This window comes from Rhineura floridana, chromosome 1, assembly GCF_030035675.1.
Source record: "Rhineura floridana isolate rRhiFlo1 chromosome 1, rRhiFlo1.hap2, whole genome shotgun sequence".
Classification (NCBI taxonomy): Eukaryota; Metazoa; Chordata; class Lepidosauria; order Squamata; family Rhineuridae; genus Rhineura; species Rhineura floridana.
Genome location: NC_084480.1, coordinates 129,114,215 through 129,132,803, shown reverse-complemented (window position 1 = coordinate 129,132,803; position 18,589 = coordinate 129,114,215). Strand labels below are relative to the sequence as shown.

At 45.0% G+C, this 18,589-nt stretch overlaps 1 protein-coding gene across 1 annotated transcript; it reads left to right on the top strand.

Moving 5' to 3' along the window:
* The first annotated feature begins 319 nt into the window (after positions 1-319).
* On the top strand, positions 320-18,078 carry LOC133387317 (thioredoxin-like). The gene is made up of 5 exons (XM_061631856.1): positions 320-472; positions 12,284-12,388; positions 14,898-14,957; positions 16,834-16,899; positions 17,873-18,078. The coding sequence occupies exons 1-5, from the start codon at positions 335-337 to the stop codon at positions 17,933-17,935; spliced, it is 432 nt and encodes a 143-aa protein (XP_061487840.1). The 5' UTR covers positions 320-334; the 3' UTR covers positions 17,936-18,078.
* Positions 18,079-18,589: the final 511 nt, after the last annotated feature.

Genomic DNA, 18,589 nt, shown 5'->3' with positions numbered 1-18,589 from the left:
CATTGAAAACGATGGGACTTACTTGTAAAGTAAATATGGTTACGATCGGGCTATAACCGGCCCTCTCTCGCTGCTGGAAATAGAACAAGGTGTGGCTTTTATTTATCTTGCCCCCCTTCTTCTCCACTGCTCTTCCAAAGGTCCCTAAGCGTACTCACTTTTTTTTTAAAAAAAATCTCCATCTCCCTCGCACCAAAGGTTGCCTTCCAAACCCGGGGAAGGGTTGGAGAAAGAAAGACAGAGGGCAGTACGCGCAAGCGCGCAGCTTCGGTTCACGAAACAGCGCGCCTGCGCAGAACATTCTCCGGGGCTGGCATCTGCAATACATAAGACGATGCAGGAAGGCGGTGCTAATGAGAATACTACAGCAGCCATCGAGGAAGCGAAGCCCGCTCCAGATCCGGGATCTAGTAGCCCTCCACCTGAACACCCGCCAGACGCTGCGAAGATGGTGAAGACCGTGGCAAGCCTGGTAAGAAAAGGGCGTTTGCAGGGCGGGCAGATCTTCTGCGGTAGGCCTCTAAGGCACTGGGAAGGAAAGATCCCTGTTGGAAAGAGCGTGACTGGAGGATCCTTGGACGTTGTGCTGGTACGATGACCAGCAGCCCCCTCGCTTATCATACTTGACCCTAGCGCACTTATGGGACGTGGCTAGTGGTTACTAAGGGGCCTAACCCTCATCTCACCGCACCCCACCGGACGCCTCCACGGGGGAAAGATCTGCGCGTGCCTGTTGCTTTCCTAGCTTTCTTATGGCCATTTTTGATGCAAGGCTTCTTAGGGCAGTGACTGCCGCGGCTTCAGAACGGCCCCTTCCGAGGCCACACGAGTTGAGCCTTCTACACCGACCTCCTTTTCTTCCCACTACCGCCCTGCGTGGCCTTGGTAGCTGTGTCTGTTTCGCGGAAAAACCTGCCCTAGGGACTCATATCTGTTGCATCAGCATCTGGCTAAGCTTGTTTCTGGCAGCCTAATGGGGCGGATTCCACCCTCCCTGCGCCCTGCACAGGAGGGAGGGCTTTGTCTGCTTCCCCCCCCCAAATATCTCTGAACCCCTTGATTGCTCTTTGGGGGCTGCTCTCTGTCTGCCTACTGTAAAAAGCAACCAGCAGTTTTCTCTCATCTTCTTCCACCTTGCAGATATCCTTGGACCCTTAAGCGTGCCCACCTGATTAAACTCAACCTCTGTGTGTGCCTGAGCGTTGACGTGGCTGGCTCCCTAAAATTGGCTGCCTGTCCTTGGCGTTCTGCCTAATAACCCGAGCAAAATCGGGTGGTGATTGTTGTTAAATATCGTTCTTCCTTCCTCGCTGCGTAGCAAGAGCCTCATAGTACAACTCTGTGCGTGTTTACCCGGACTCTGCTCAGTGAGGCTTGTTTTCAGTAAAGTAGGCATAGTGATTGCAGTCCTCAGTGGTCAGATTTTTTTCAGTGGTCTGGCTAGACTAGCTTTCATGGCCAGCTTTGAAAAGCAGGGTTTGCAAGGGATGATCTGAGTTAAAGGATCCCTTTCTCTAGTCAAGGTTTGTGTCTTTTAAAAAAAAAAAGGTGTGCCCCATTGCCCTGGTGAAGTCTCGCTTGTTCTCCTTAATCTGGATTTCCCTGCAGCAGGCTTTAATGGCTGCTGGGAGGTGTTGCAGTGCCCGCCAAACGGAACAGCACAGAGAGGGAGGAGGGAAATGGCATTTTCTGTTAAAAGTGATCTGCTGTAGTAACCTCCTGCAGAGACTGTCCTGTAAGCTCCTGGGTTAAAAGAGATTCCTAGGCGTCCCTCCCCCCCCAAAAAAAGTTCTGTCTTATCTCCATTACCTGAAGGGAAGCTTGTGTTAATTGGTTAGGGCGGAATTCAGATGTTTGCTACCTTTTGTAGGACAGGATTCCCCTAAAGTGTCATACAGAAATCTGCTCCGTTCCCTTGGTTGTATCTCAAACTTAAGTTGCTGTGTAGAAATGGCTGCTCTCAGGCTTGTGCCACTGACAGCAGCTGTGCTCAGACTTTGGGAAGTTTCAGTTTTTCCTGGATTTCAAAAGCAGGAACAGGACTAAAGAGCAAAAACATCCAATGCTGTCCATGTGATAGCTGTCACACACTCAGATGCCTGTCTTGAAAACTAGGAAGCAAGTTTTCTCTTTAATGAGGTTAACAAGTTGGTGAGCTCCACCAGAGGATGCCAGTGCTTTTGGAGTGCATGTATGTAAAGGTGCTGAAATATACAGAGATCTAAATGAGTATTGAAATGAGCTGCTCCGGCAGCCCTTGAATTTGAAGGTGGGGGAAGGGTGTGGTCTTTTGTCATCTTGGTTTAACCAGCCTTTTCATACTCTTTTCCTTTTCTGAATCTGTTATGCTGTTTTGCTCAGGGAAAAAACCCTCTTGGAAATTTTTTGTTGACTACTCCTTAATGTGACCCTAATGACATGGAAAAAAACCTTCATGGGTTCCCTCTTTCTCCTCCCTTCATGCTATCATAGCCCTCTTTCAAGTATCCTTTCCCCTAAGCTAAAGAGTCCAAATGTGGTTAGCTTTCTCCTAAATTTGGCCACACCTTAGGCATGAAACTGACATGATGACCTGCTTTCACTTCTTCAACCTTCCCCATATCTTTCCAGTAGACACCCAGTGTTTGAGAAATGATTCATAATGGCACAAGAAACTTCTGCATGCTGGGTTTCATCTGCTAACATTGCAACATAAATAGCTGTCTAGTATAGCAGCGCTTAAACATTACTTATGGGCTGGGGTTTTAAAGGGGAATGCTGGAAGGCAACAAAACTGAAAACCATCTACACTTTTTTTTACTTGACATTTTGTGTAGGCCTCTCTCTCCTTCCTCCCTCCCTGCCCTTCAAACTTAATCTTACTACAATGCTGTAAGGTAGGCTAGCATGATCAATCCACTTGCAGGGCAGGATTGATCACCAAGGCTCAATTAGTCAGCTCATGGCCAATACCATGAACTTCCTGGTCTGTGCTTCTAGCAGCTACATGAAACCAGTTCCAACGCACAATAACTAAGAGGATGTACTAAAGGGGTGTGGAAGTTTCCCCATCTGTGAGGGTGTGTGTGTTGGCATTTCACAAGAATCCAGCCCTGGAACAAGCTTTTCTACCTTTTTGTACAGCATTCCAGGCAGGTGCTTAACCCAGCTCTTCCTAAGAAAGTTTCAGAGAAGGTAGGCCCGTAACCAAGCACCCTCTAGTTCCCTGCTGATGTGCGCATTGTCTGATCTTTAGTTTAACTCTTAGTCTTTCCTGTAATCTTAAAGTCATTGCTGCTGGATTTATTCTGTCATATTGAATTGTTCTTCCTGGCATCCTCATATAGTTGAAATGTGTGCTGCCCTCATCTGCTATGTATTTCGATACTCTTAAGGCTGCAATCCTAAACGCTTAACAATGAAGTAAGCACCACTGAATACAGTGGGACTTGCTTCTGAGTAAATATGCATAGATTGTGCTGCCACACAGGTTACCCTTTCTCATGTGATTTGTCTTCTGGAAAACCCTCTTACAGCATTCCACTCAGAATCCCTCAAATTTGATGCTGTACATGTAAAACATTGCTGCTATTCTGCTTCTTTATGTACCCCTGAATGGCAACATCCCTGTGTGGCCAGGCTGTCTGTCACGTGTTCATGATTGCTTTGAATCTTTAGCCTGTCCTCTGATCTCTTGCAGTTCCTCCCCATTTCTGCCACCTGTGAACATGTATTGCCTTCTTCTAAATCTTTGGGAATATTCTACCCAGTGAGCTTCTGCCTCTTTAAGTGCTATTTAACTTAAAATGAAGATGAAATGGACTGTCTTCAAGTCGATCCTGACTTATGGTGATCCTATGAATAGGGTTTTCATGGTAAGCAGTATTCAGAGGTGGTTTACCATTGCCTTCCTTCGAGGCTGAGAGGCAGTGACTGGCCAAAGATCACCCAGTGAGCTTCATGGCTATGTGGGGATTCAAACCCTGGTCTCCCACGTCGTAGTCCAGCACTCTAACCACTACACCACACTGGCTCTTTATTTAACTTAAACATCCCCTTAAGTTAAAACTCTGCTATTCTCCAGCACCCATGCCACCTTCCTATATGAGTAGCTGTCGTTATGAGCCCTGTATATACCTATAGCACAGCTAATACAAAGATCTGCCTTGTAAGAACAACACAATTAAGAATGTTTCAACCTGACAGCCTTGTCATTAGAATGGCCTGTAATTTGTTGGCAAAGCTCTACTAATTTAGACTTCAGAAGAGGCATTCAGACTTGGGTTGCTGGTTGAAACGTGGCATAAGGTTATTAGGAATTTGCTGCTGCTCTGTCTGGCAGAAAGGGGGCTTAACAGATGTTGGTGAGCTCTTGGCCATTTGAACTGTGGACATCTGCAAAATTCATTCATTTCTTACATTTATATGCAGCCTTTCTGCCAAGGTGGTTTACAACTTTGAAATATGGAAACAAATAATGATATAAAATGTAATGAGGCTGAGTCACAGATGGTTAATCACTTTTAAGTTTCTCCCCAATGTCTCTTCCATGGTTCTGAGAGGAAAGGCCTCTTTTGCTTTAACAATGGGTGAGGCCTTGAGGAATGGCTTGTTGAATTCCTTGGTTACTGGTTTAATATACTGTTCTTCAACCTTGGGTCCCCAGATGTTGTTGGATTCTCTCCCTTCATCCCTGACCATTCCCTAAGCTGGCTGGGGTTGACAGGAGTCCAACAACAGTGCATTAAACCACCAGTGGTTTAATGGACCAAGCATCTCCCTTGTTTGAGGGCTCATTCCACTACTGTGGCTGATTCATGGAAGCCACAGGTGATGCTAGGAACATAGGAAGCTGCCTTATATGGCTTCCACTCATTGGTGCATTTAGCTCATTGTTGTCTATATTGACTAGCAGCAACTCTCCAGAATTTCAAGCAGGACATTCCAGCCCTATCTGGAGATGCCAGGGATTGAACCTGGAACCTTCTGCACGCAAAGCAAGAGTGCTTTCACCATGTAAAGGTTGTTTCCTACCTGGCTTCATAACTTCCTATATCTCTGCATGTAGGATTATACTACAATTGTATTTTGAACATACTGTGTATGATCTTCTTGTTGAAGAGCAAAATCCTGTTCAAAAGCCAACTTGGTTTATACTAATGTAACAAGTGCTCAGCATATCTTGGAAATGGTTACAAAATTTTCATGCAAATGGTTAACACAACCTATATATTTTTAAAAGTGCTTGTTAGTGTTACTGCTTTTTGCCTTATGAACGGCTCCTGGGACTTAGGTTATCTGCCCAAGATACAGGCATGAGTGCGTTTCCAAAATCCTTTTTGAGTGCAGTGTTCTCAAAACTTCACAGCAAGGCAATTTTATTTTTGATTGGATACATAATGTTCAGCCAGCAACAAAATGACATATGCCATGGTGCACTGCAGCTGAGACTCCATAATCTCTAATGGCAAAGTTGGCTGGGATGAGAATGTTGTTTCTTTGTTCTGAATACACTCTGAATTTGATGTCCAAAAAGGAATGCGGCAGTCCTTCAGACCTGGCCTCTTCTCTCTCTCCCCCTCCCCCCTCAGTTTTCTTTACAATCACTTCTCTGGATTTGGACTCACTGAATTTCTTAAGACCCAAGTACAAGTCAAGTTCATAGCTGTAGGCATAAACCTCACTTTGGTTCCATCACAGTGGTTTTTCAAATAGTGTCGTCCAAATTTGTATACTACGCAGTTCCAGGGAGATTACATTGCACAAGTTCAGCGAGTACAACTGGATCTTCAGTGAATACAACTGGATCTGTTGGGCATTAAAGTCATATTCTTAAAGAAGGTGTTTTTTCTCCATTTATTAGCAGTCCACAATTTTTTTCCCTGGTAGCCAGCAAGACTCAGTTCAGTTGATGCATCCCTTCTTGTATCTGAGGCCTAATCAAGTGGTCTCTTGCAGGATGGGTGTTAGACAGTGTATATCTGTTGCAAAACCCTCCAACTGGTGACACTTAAAATGCTGTATCCCAGCAAAAGATAAGCTGTGGCTCCTGTTGGCATGGGTTTTCTTAAATAGGTGCATCAAAATTACTCGTGTGTGTCAGGGCGGTGGAGTCGGAGTCGGGAGCGATTTTGGGTGGAGTCGGAGTCGGGAGCGATTTTGGGTGGAGTCGGAGTCGGGAGCGATTTTGGGTGGAGTCGGAGTCGGGAGCGATTTTGGGTGGAGTCGGAGTCGGGAGCGATTTTGGGTGGAGTCGGAGTCGGGAGCGATTTTGGGTGGAGTCGGAGTCGGGAGCGATTTTGGGTGGAGTCGGAGTCGGGAGCGATTTTGGGTGGAGTCGGAGTCGGGAGCGATTTTGGGTGGAGTCGGAGTCGGGAGCGATTTTGGGTGGAGTCGGAGTCGGGAGCGATTTTGGGTGGAGTCGGAGTCGGGAGCGATTTTGGGTGGAGTCGGAGTCGGGAGCGATTTTGGGTGGAGTCGGAGTCGGGAGCGATTTTGGGTGGAGTCGGAGTCGGGAGCGATTTTGGGTGGAGTCGGAGTCGGGAGCGATTTTGGGTGGAGTCGGAGTCGGGAGCGATTTTGGGTGGAGTCGGAGTCGGGAGCGATTTTGGGTGGAGTCGGAGTCGGGAGCGATTTTGGGTGGAGTCGGAGTCGGGAGCGATTTTGGGTGGAGTCGGAGTCGGGAGCGATTTTGGGTGGAGTCGGAGTCGGGAGCGATTTTGGGTGGAGTCGGAGTCGGGAGCGATTTTGGGTGGAGTCGGAGTCGGGAGCGATTTTGGGTGGAGTCGGAGTCGGGAGCAATGTACCGACGCCGACTTCCAAATGAATTTTTATTGACAAGAAGCAATTTTGGGTGGAGTCGGAGTCGGACAGTAGAAAAATAGATGAGTCGGAGTTGAAGGTTTGGTGTACTGACTCCACAGCCCTGGTGTGTGTGTATATATATACACTAAAACAAACATGCAATGACATTCAGTAAAATTTCCTAAAAATTAGAGGCTTTTTGTGCTGGGTACTACTGATGCCCTAGCAACGCTGTTCATGGACACCTGGATTTTTTAAAAAACATTGTTTATGTAGATGCTTGGCAATTCTTCCAACAGTACTGTAATTCAGCCCAGTAGTTTTTTATCATGGTTGAAAAGAGACTTGAATTGGTCACTATGGTACACCAGCTCTAACCTACTGGACCTCAATGGAGTTGTCCCACTAGTACAAGAACTTTCTCTTGTGCAACAGGACTTTCTTCCCCACATCCCCATATCTTTTCTGGGCATTCCCCAGCCTGCCAGAGCATATCTGGGAGACTGGAGAAGAAGAGCAAGTCCCATTGTGCAGGTGGAAATCCTTGCACTAATGGGATGTGTCTGGCAATGGATGTGTCCTAGAAGTACACAACTGAGACCAGAACTGGCTGCAACAAATTGTCAAATGTACACAGTCACAGACTTGAGCTTTCTGTCATGACTCCAAAATATGGTATTTGGTAAGCTGCCAGCCCCAAGGTTTGTTACTCCATATAGTATCATTTCTCTGACCCCTTCATAGAGATGTAAAATTTCTGGAAATTTTGAAGCTGTTTTTTTGGGGGGAAATGGAAATTTTTGGAAAAATTGGAAAAAATGCTATTTTAGCACTCTACAGATTGCAAGTCACTTCGTTAATTCAGTAACATAAAATGTAATTATGTACAAGTTGGTTTGGCTTAAAATTATCATTTTTGGTATATTAAAAGTACATTTTATTCAAACAATTATTACAAATTGAATGTACTTTTTAAATTTTTTACTTTTTTTGTAACAAATGGAGCTATAAGCTCCTGAACTCTTTCATTTGGCCAGTTTATGAGGAGCAGGCAAAAACATTTTTAAAAAAACAGAAGAAACCATCAACATTAATAACAAAGAATTACTTGTGTCTCCGCTAGTCCTCCACAGTGTCAAGCAGACATAAAGTACCCATACCCGTAAAAAGAACTGAGAAAAAGGGGGGACCAAGATTCAGTGAAACATTTTATTCATCATGCCAAAATAAAACATTCCATAATCCATTTTTCCTTTTTCAATTTTTTGGAAAAAAAACAAAAAAGGCTACAGCTTTTCCCTGATTTTTACCAGGCCTTCACATCTCTACCCCTTCATGTGGTCTGTCTCTTTAAACCAACTTGCTGTAGACCAAGAGTGGGGAGCTCCTTTCTGAACTACAACTGCCATCAACCCTAGCAAGCACAGCCAGTGGGCAGGAATGGTGAAAGTTGTAGTTCAGCAACATCTGGAGGGCCAACAGTTCCCCACATCTGGTAAATGCAGTGCAGTACATATACACCACTCTGTATCATATTTAGACTAGTAGCACACTTCCCAAATAGTGTAACTGTAATGTCTCACAGGAATGGTTGATGCAACCATTATTAAATGTGGTGCAGTCGCTTGGATAAACAACCTTTTAGGAGGTGGGTGTTCTTATCAGGCAAAGGCACCTGTTAAGAGAACATCTTCCCCACAAAAAAAACCCCTGTATCTATAGTCTTGCATCTTCTGAGCATTACACAACTGAGAGTTAAGTGGCACGCAACTGCTACAATCTTGTTTCAGAGGATTCTTGGCTAATCAATGTGTTGCCCTTGCTTTGGGATGCTACTGAAAGCAGCTTCCCATGACAAGCAATTGCCTCACCTGGCTGCAACATTTTCAAAAATATTTTTCTGGGGACTACCATCTCACTGAGTTTGTGGGGCTCTGCAAAGTTGAGAAAAGCTCGCAGTGTGTAGGGCTTCCCTGTAGATAGGAAGATGTTCTTCCTTGTAAATATTGTTAAAGGGATTCCTTGCCAAAGTTCATAGTAATGCCATGTCAACAAGACATTTGATCGAAACCTGTACTCTTGGGGCACAGAGGTTGCTTTAGTAGCAGATATACTGAGCAGAGATGCTTTGCATATTATTCGTAAGAGGGTACACTTTTTTAAAAAACACAGATTTGAATAACTGTTCTGATTACCTGGCCACATAACCTTCCAAATACCAAGAACCAGACAGATAAAAGATACACTGGCCACATCCAAACCATACATTTAAAACACTTATTCCACTTTAAGCAGTTGTGGCTTCTCCCAAGGAATCCTGGGAACTATAGTTTGTTATGGGTGCTGAGAGTTGTTAGGAGACCACCACCCCGAGTTACAATTCTCATGTAAGGAACTGTACAAAGCACACTGGTTATTCATTATGCTCAAAAGCTTTACTTAAAATTGTTAGAATATTAGTGAAATATTTTGAGACAGTTACTTGATGGTATTCATTTTCCCTGTATTAAGCATAATGTAAAAATGGGGCGGGGGGCCGAATGGAGTAACTGAAAACTCTTTTAACATACTGAATCTTAGTATATACAAAGAACTGTGCGTTACTTATATTCTCCCTAAGAATAGTCATCTGGCGTGGGGAATTTACCTGCAACTCCGAAACTACCCAGTCTGGTGTTTGTATTCATTTGTTGAACCACTAACTGGACTTCTAGAAAATGGAAAAGGTTCCATAGGCAAAATTGGTGTTGTTATGTGCCTCCAAGTCAACTATGACTTATGGCGACCCTATGAATCAGTGACCTCCAAGAGCATCTATAGGCAAAATACAGTAGTAAAAAAAAAAAGTATTTCTTTTGGAAAATCTCCCACCTCTTCTTACACGACTTGTGGACTGCGTTGGTTGCCTTTGCAGAATGGTGGAGCAGGACAATTTGTCCCCCCCAGTAGATCTTGAAGCTTTTCAGTCCAGGGACCCATCTTGGATGCACTTGGGTACCCACTTAATTTTTTTTGCCGTGTTCTTTTCAGCCCGCCTTGACTCAGTTGCAGTCCCATAGTGGGTCTTCACTGAAGACCAATGACTTACATTCACACCTCCTCCCCCTGTTGCGCTTGTGTTGAGCGATAACCCAGAAGTAGCCCAAGGACAAGGGAGAATGCTAAGTAGCACAGGATTCACCTGCCACTTCCCATTGTTAAATGTGCTGATCTTGTCTAGCTGAGTTCGGTGAAGGTGTTGTCTCTGCCTCTGCTCGGCTTGTGGGCTGGAGGGTGTGCTGAATTGGCATGCCAAACTCTCCTCCATTAGATGTGCTACTTTCTGGCTAATAATGATTCCAGGAAGATGCAATTGAACAGACCTTGCTGACTGTAGGGAAATGGTTTGGGAATGGTCCACATCATAATGGAAAGGGATATTGATATAAGATACGTTCAAAGAAGCATGTAAAATACAAAGTGCATGCACTTAAACCAGCCCTTGGGAATGCAACCCAAAACCTTCTAGTGAGTTTTCAAAATTGGACTTGAAAGTTGCATCCCTGGGCAAAGGCAAGTAGGTTGGTTGGCTCTGCTCAAAGGCTCCATTTGGTTGTGCTTTTCTGCAAGGGGAACTTGCACCTCTTGCACAAATGGCCCCATCCCATTGCCTACCATGTGCATCCCCAACGCAGGACATGATGCATCTGTAAGGAATTAATGGGGATGTTAGAAGTCCTCCTTTCTTGAAGAGAGGGAGGCAGTTGGGGGTCTTCTTTGGCTCACTTTGGCACCACAGTCCCATCTTAGTGCATCTTCAGATGCTGTATTGCAACTCTTCAGATCAGAGCATGGTGGAATTTAGTCAGCGAGCCTTGCTGCTCACCAAAGCTTACTGCACCCTTCTCTTCTGTTTCCCCCCTTTCCTAGTGCTTTGCCCGCACTCTTTGGGTGGATGCCAGAACTGGCTGAAAAGTCTCTCCTCCCATTGGGCGGTGAGCCCGTTCTGACGTGGTGCACACTTAAGAAAATGGTCTAGGGCACTGCTGTTCAACCTTGGCTCCCCAGATGTTGTTGGACTACATCTCCCATCAACCCCAACCAACTTAGCCAATGGCCAAGGATGATGGGAGTTGTAGTCCACCAACATCTGGGAACTCGAGGTTGAAGAAGAGCGGTCTAAGATGTGACCATGTTCCTCGCATTCTGTGGGCAAGTCAGGGAAGAGCATGCTGATTCTAGTGGGGGTGCAACTTTCAGCTACATGAAGCAGCCCCATCGCATCTGCTTCCCTCTATGTTTAAGGCCTTCATTTCACTATGAGGAAATTTGGTGGCATCCTATAAAGTGCTTGGAATGTGAAATGTACTATGTTTGGCAGGCCAGCAGTGAAGAACAAAGGTTGGCTTAAGGCCATTTTGTGAGCTGCAGTGTGATCCAAGCTGGGGCCTTCTCAGTTCCTACTCCTACAAGCAGTGTGGGTTTATGGGTGCAAGTCCCATAGGCTTCAGTGAGATTTACTCCAAGCAAGTGGGGTTTTGGGGAGCAGGCTTAACTATTTACTTTGCCAACTTTTGGTTTGGGTGTGGCAGGCCACTTTTCTCATCTCCGGAACTGTGATTTGCTGGTCACCAGCGATACTCAAGTAAAAAGCTACATCTAAGGGCATGCGCTACAGTACAGCTTCCATTACTTGTATACTTAATGCCATACTGTTCACTTCAGCAAGAAAACAGGGAAAGGTCAGTGGCTCAGTGGAAGAGCAACTGCCCTGCGTGCGGAAGGTCCCAAGTTCAATCCCTAGTGTTTCTTGGTAGGGCTGGAAGCTCCTGCCAGTCAGTGTAGACAATACTGAGCTAGATGGACCAATAGCCTGACTTGGCATTGGGTAGCTTCCTTGGTTCCTAATAGCCACTTGGCCTGTAAGGACTGCTTCCTAGGCAGGAAGCCAGACGGCTCTCATTAGGCATATGTGGGCTAGTAAAATTGTATGTGGGCTAATAGCCTTTGTGGGTTACAAGGTTTGGAACAAATTCGTACGGTTGGTGCAAACACTTCTCAAGTAGCAACTGCATGTGGCTTTGTTGGCATGAATTCACAATGTTTGCGTGTTCTTTGCGTTAGCTGTTTCATTTTTATCGGATGTTCCGTGATGTTGCTCCCTTTTTAAACATTTGGATCTTGTTTTTGAAGTTTGTGTTGTGATAAAACCTTTGTATAGCTGAATTGCATTTTAAGGATCTTATGCAGGCCGCTTCTTGAAGATGCTTTCCAAAAAGTGGAGTGGAAATGAGTTCTGGTTACAGCTGTTTTGCTTTTGCATTTTGCTGCTTTTCCTGATCTCTAGGGCTAGGCAGGTGTGCGCCTTGGAACAGGCTGTTGCCAGGCCTGTCTTGTGGCTCTGGATTTGGCCAGGGTTTTTTAAAAAATGAAACAGTTGCATCATTTTGCAGAAGTGGCATCTTAACTAAAAAAATGTCTCTAGCTAAAATACTAAACTAGTTTTTTGTCTCTCCCACAGACTGAATTTCAGACACAGTTGATGTCTGCTGGTGAACAGCTCATAGTTATTGACTTCTCTGCCACATGGTGTGGACCATGCAAAATGATCAAGCCTTTCTTCCACGTAAGTAGACTGGTGTGCGCCATTTCTTTCTCTGAATATGTGACATGATCAGGGCTCTGTGCTTTTGATTTCATAGAAACTAAAGGCTGGGCTGGAATTGAGGGAGTTTCTAAGGAGGAAATGGCTGGAACGTAGCAGTGGTGGTGGGTACTTACCTTCCTGGCTTTCTCCAATAAATATGTTCTAGGTATTAAACATATGTGCTCTAGCGTAATTGAAAATAGTTAAAATGGCCCTCCCTGTTTCCCTGCCTTCAGATAGGCAGCAAAATTAGGTGCATTTCAATTCAGCCTTAACAGATGCACAGCGTACAGAACTTGCTGGAGATATAGGTGAGTTTGTATTTAATGCTGGGGTGAGGGACTTGTTGCTCTCCAGATGTTGCTGGACTACACCTCCCATCTTCAGCCATTGGCCAATCCTGCCTTAACAGCTGTGAAGACATCCTTGAAAAGGTCTTTTGTGGCACCATCTTGGACTCTAGGGTGATGGCAGGGCACCATGACTAGCAAAGCAGAGTGAATTGTGGAAAAACAGGAGGAACTTCTAAAAGTGTGCAAACGGAACAACTCTGCTTACAAGGAATAGAAGCCAGCTCTTTTTGGTGTAAACTATGCAATTGGCTGAGTGTGCAAGGCTGACTTGTCTCTGCCAGCAGGAGGAGGGGACAGCTTCCTGGTTGCTCAAACTTGGTCTTGACGGTTCCTAATAGTCTTGATAATCTGCATTCCTTGTCTAGGACATTATCTGATCCTCAACTGTGGTACCTTTGTTTTTGTTTTTTTTAAAAAGCACAAGCTTAGGGCAAATACTGATAAAGGAAGCTGGGACAATTTGTTTCTAATCTTAGCTGTACAGGTAAAGAATTGGAGTAAAAGATGAATTGCAACAGTGCTGTGTATAAAAGAGCATTGCAGGACTATAGAGCAGGATGCAAGTTTTATAAATAAAAAACAAGGGCAGTGCTTTTATGCAAGCTTTAAGGGGTGATGCATAATCCCAAGCAATTTTTCTCCTCGTTCTGCTCCTGAGTAATTGCCACCCCTCTCCTGTGCCTACAGGGCACACCTTGAGTCCTGCTCATTACAGTAAACTGGGAAGGGAAGCCTGCCACAGGGTTTGGGCCTTGATGGGGGGATGATACAACTTGTGTGAGAACCCAGGGTTTCCTTGTCTTGGGGGATGCTTTGAAGTGGTGGGTTGTGCCAGCCTTAAGGTCAGTTGACTGGCACTGGCATTGGTAGGATAACAGCTGCCTGGTCACTGGCTCCCACCCTCGAGCATCTCGAGAGAATGGGCTACGAATTGTCCTCTTGGTCTCCTTTGGGCTTTCCCTTGTCCCGTGGACCCTGTGGAAGAAGCCGAGCAGTCTAGACTGCTCAGAGATCCAGTCGCTTGCCATAATTCCACGGGAATGAGAGTGACCCAGCCATGTCTGATTCATGGCCCAACTGGAAGGCACCAGAAGTTTAACTTGGTTCAGCCTGTAAGAGGATCCTCCATGCAACAAAGCTGAGGGACATTATTGCTTTTGGACATGAACGTTCCAGTTACATAAGTGACAGAGATTATGGGGGTCAATCTGGATTTTATTTTATTTTTTAAAAGACTCAGCTTTGTTGCATGGAGGATCCTCTTACACACTGAACCAAGTTAAACTTCGATCCAACAGCAGTCCATAAAGGCCTCTGTAGTCTTTCCTGCCCTGGGTGTGTGTCTGTGCGTGCAGTTTGCTGACTTGGCCCTTCACGGCTGCAGCGCAGAACAGCTGCCGGACTTTCCTCCAACCTTGGAGCTGGGGAGGAGGCAGAGGGATTGCCATTTAACTGCTGGGACCATCCCCACCCACCTCTGCAGGTTCAGAGTTGGGAGGAAGGGTTGGTCTCTGTGCACATCAGAGGGCACAGGCAGCACACTTGCCAAGGTGTGCAGAAAGGGTTTACGAGGCATGCTATAGGCATGTGTATGTCTAGTTTTGTGCGCTTTTAAAATGTGCTTTTGAGCTCTTATACCTGATGTTTGTTGAAAATGCTAGTATACAGGGGTGGGGAACCTTTTCAGTGCAAGGGCTGCACAGCCCTCCATGAGCTGCCTTCTGGGGGCCGCGTGCAGAGCTTGGAAAAGTTACTTTTTTGAACTACAGCTCCCATCAGCCTAATCCAGTGGCCATGTTGCCTAGGGCTGATGGGAGTTGTAGTTCAAAAAAGTAACTTTTCCAAGCTCTGGCCGTGTGCCAGTGGTGGGTGCAGCCAGCAGCAGAGCTGTGGATGTCGCATTGTTACCAGCCCCGGGCTAGAGGTTTTTACATGTCCCTCCCCATCTCTGTGTCTAACCGAGCAAGAGGCATTATCACAGGTGAAGAATATATTCCAGCCCTGGAAAAAGCACTGGAGGAGAGCAGGGTTGGTGAGAGTCCCGAGGGCCACATTCTGCTCACAGGCCAGAGGTTCTCTGGTTTAAAATATGAAAATCCTCTTGTCTAACTTTTTTCTCCTTTCTTACTTGACAGAGTCTTTCTGAAAAGTATCCAGATGTAGTGTTTGTTGAAATTGACGTGGATGATGCTCAGGTAAATTCTAGAGTACTTCTGTCCACCTTGAATTAAGGCAACGTGAACGTGTCATAAAAGTTGTAACTGCATGTTTGTCTGATGGGGAACTCTTGCATGTGGTAGAGGATTCCAAACTGATCTACTAAGGTACAGAGTGGACGCTGGACTTAATTTCTAAGTAATCCCATAAACTCTGGACAACCCAGTTTTCACCAGAAAAAATTGAAAGCTGCTTCATGGTATAGCACTCCCTTTTTTTTGTGGTGCAAAGGTAGAAGTCTAACACAACCACAAGGGGCTATGCTGGAAATGGCTTTGAAGCAGTAGTCAGCAAGCCCTTTTTTCACGAACGGGGGCTGAGAACTTTGATTCTTTCCAGTAGGGTTCAGGCAGGGTTTTTCCCCCCCAACCCTAGCTGGAGTTGATGGGGATTTGAACCTGGGACTCTTTTGCATGCAAAGCGTGTACTCTGCTGAGCCAACACCCTTCCTCTTAAAAGATAGGTTTGTGGGTAGAATTCCTTTATACTAGTGAAGGGTTCATCACTTTTCTATGGTATCTTCACCCAAACTGGTACAAGCAGCAAATTAGCAAGCATCTACTTGAGTGAAATGCATCCTTGCACACTTCAGTATGAAGACTGACAAAGTAACGAAAAGTTTAATAGTGTATGACATACTACTTTTTAAGATCTGAAATGTCTGGTCAGGCACGATTGCTTAGTTGTAGAACTTGCTTGTAAAATTTTCCCTTTGAGTAAGCAGCATTCCTTTTCTACATAATCGGTATGGGTAAACATGGTGAAACATGGGAAGTGATGGTTTAGCTTTTATCGCAGGACTGCTTGGTGGTTTTTAATGTCCTCTTAGCCGTGCATTTGTCAGTGACTACTCTGGGGCCATGTTGTAAGAATAGGGTGGGGTGATAATTAAACTTGTTTCACAAAATTCAGCATAAACATTGGCCACTGCTGCCTGGATTCAAAATTCTACTCAGTGGTGACAGAATCCTAATTTGAAAATCATGCCACTGAGATGTGGAAAGTGTACAAAAATAACATCATGTTGCGAGTCAGGGGAAGGTTTTTTCTTCCGCTTGCTGCTTTCCTGCATGGCAAAGGCAGATAGGTGGGAAACATTGGTAGATTTCAAGAGTCGAAGGTGGGATACCTCCACTGCATGTATTCAGCACATGATCAGTTGTCTCCTGACAACTCTCAGGTGATGATCCTGAGGATGCAGAGGTCTTTTTCAGAACATGCAATGAGTGGTTAAGGTGCTGGGAAGCTTGCAAACAAACCTTGGACTCAAAACTGCCCTAACTGTAAAATTGTCTTGCTAAGGAACCCTGTGTACTGTAGTAAATGCTGACAATTCTGATTTTAAAGTCTTGGCTTCATGGAACGACACTTCACAGGGTTCCCTGGCAGGAGGGAATTTACTGTTAAATTGGCTTCAGTCCATCGTGTAGATACGGCATGAGATTTCACAATTCTTAGGATTTACCAAACTACAACTGCCAAAATAGCTTGTGGGGTGGGTTATGATATTAGAAGAACTATAGACTAATGAAGGCATACCCAATATTTATTCTAAGGGCAGGTCAGCATGGCATTGTGTAATTGAAGCACCAGTATTGCATATAGTTCTTGTTCCCGTGGCTAGGAGAAGCAGGGCTATGCAAATATGCAGCTTGCGCATGATCTGGTTTATAGGCACAGGCTAAATGAGCTGCAAATTCATCTTTTGTAGTGGAAAATATCCACGTTGCATCTTGCCTGTTTCCCAAATGCTAACAAGTGGTTTAGCTTCTTTTCGGAAGAAATTTCTCTTCTTGAATACTAATTAATGTACTTGGCCAAACTGATCTGGATAACCTCTTTCATCTCTTCTAGGACGTTGCCGCCCACTGTGATGTGAAGTGCATGCCAACATTCCAATTTTACAAGAATAACAAAAAGGTACGTGTACCCCCACATTACCAGCAGAACTTCTTGTGAGGAGAATGGGATGCCTCCCCTAAAATGTTTTTTGAGTGTGCTATGCCCAATTGGCAACTAGTTGAGAGAGGCTCAGGCTGTTGGAGGCATCTATCTTGGCCTAACCTATCTGGATCTCTCCCTCACCCCACCCCCTGTACTGACAACTTTGTAAGTACACAATGAAGATGTCCTTTTCTTGTCAAGTGTAGTTGTTAGTTCTACTTCTGAAACTTCAAGATCAGATCGTAATATATTAGGTGATGCACAGAGATAGGGAACCTGTGGCCTTTCAGATGTTGCTGGACTACACCTTCCATCTTCCCTGACTAATGCTGATGGGAGTTCAGGGTCCAACAATAACAGGCTGGCCACAGGTTCCCCATTCCTGGACTATCAGGTCATTCTGGGATAGTTCCTACACCAGCTTCCTAGCAGTACTACCATGGGCGTGGGCATGCTGTGCCAGGGCGAAGGAATAACCTGTCCACAGATGCAACCTTGAGCACTGATTAATTTGGGTGGAAAAAATCTTTTAATAGTCTGGGCATAAGCCCAGGGTGCAAATTAGGATGATCAAAGTAGGATTCTGAGGTAAGGTGACAGGCTGGCAAGAGGCTGATGCTATAGAAAGGTGTGGGTTGTATTCAGTTATGTCTTGCACAGAGCAGACCTATTGAAACTAATGAACCTGAGTCAGCTATGTCCATTCACTTCAATAGGTCTACTCTTAGGAAGGCTAGCATTGAATACCACCGTGTGTCTGCTGATTTTGTCCATTATGGAAGACAATTATAATCTGAAACCAAAAAGACACATCTTCTGAGTGCATATAAATTATAGGAGTAAACGAATGTGCCGTGTCATCTGACTCGAATGTCCTCAATTTATCTGCTTTTTTCCCAGAGTGATGGTTTTAAAAGAAATGTTTGAACTTGGAATTCCTGTATTTCAGGTGCATGAATTCTCTGGAGCAAACAAAGAGAAGCTGGAAGAAACCATTAAGAGTCTAAAGTAACTACAGACTCCTGCATTATGAAGTGCTGACTGTTAAATTATAGCCTTTTCTACATAATGAACTGATCAAGTTAGAATATGTAACCAAACACACTTTTGACCCTGTGGCCTGTAAATGAGAAGAATAAAAATGTGTAAAATGGCTTCGTAATTCTCTTCCTTGAGCTCACGATGTGGTGATTTTTGTTAAGGCAGCAGAAATTGTAGCCTCAGGTGGAGGCAAGGGACTGGCAGCGTTCTGAGTCAAACCTCTCTTTCAAATGTCAACTGTACTTTGTTCATAACAGCTAGCTTTTTAAATAAATGCAGCATATCCTGTTGACAAGCATTTGTCTGTTAAGAATAAATGGCTGCAGAAGCAGCTGCTGCTTGCAGAGGCTGCCAGCTGAGCCCAGCAGTTAACTTGGAACAGAGTGCAATTTCCAAGTTTTGAAACCATGAAGCATGCAAAGCTCCCCTCAAGAATGGGGAAACTGTAGTCCTAGATGTTTCGGGACTAAAATGCCCCTCATCCCTGCCCCCAGGATGCCCAACATCATCTAGAGCAGCCTTTCCCAACCAGTGTGCCTCCAGATGTTGTTGGACCACAATTCCCATCTTTCCTGACCATTGGCAATGCTGGCTGAGGCTGATGGGAGTTGTGGTCCAACAACAT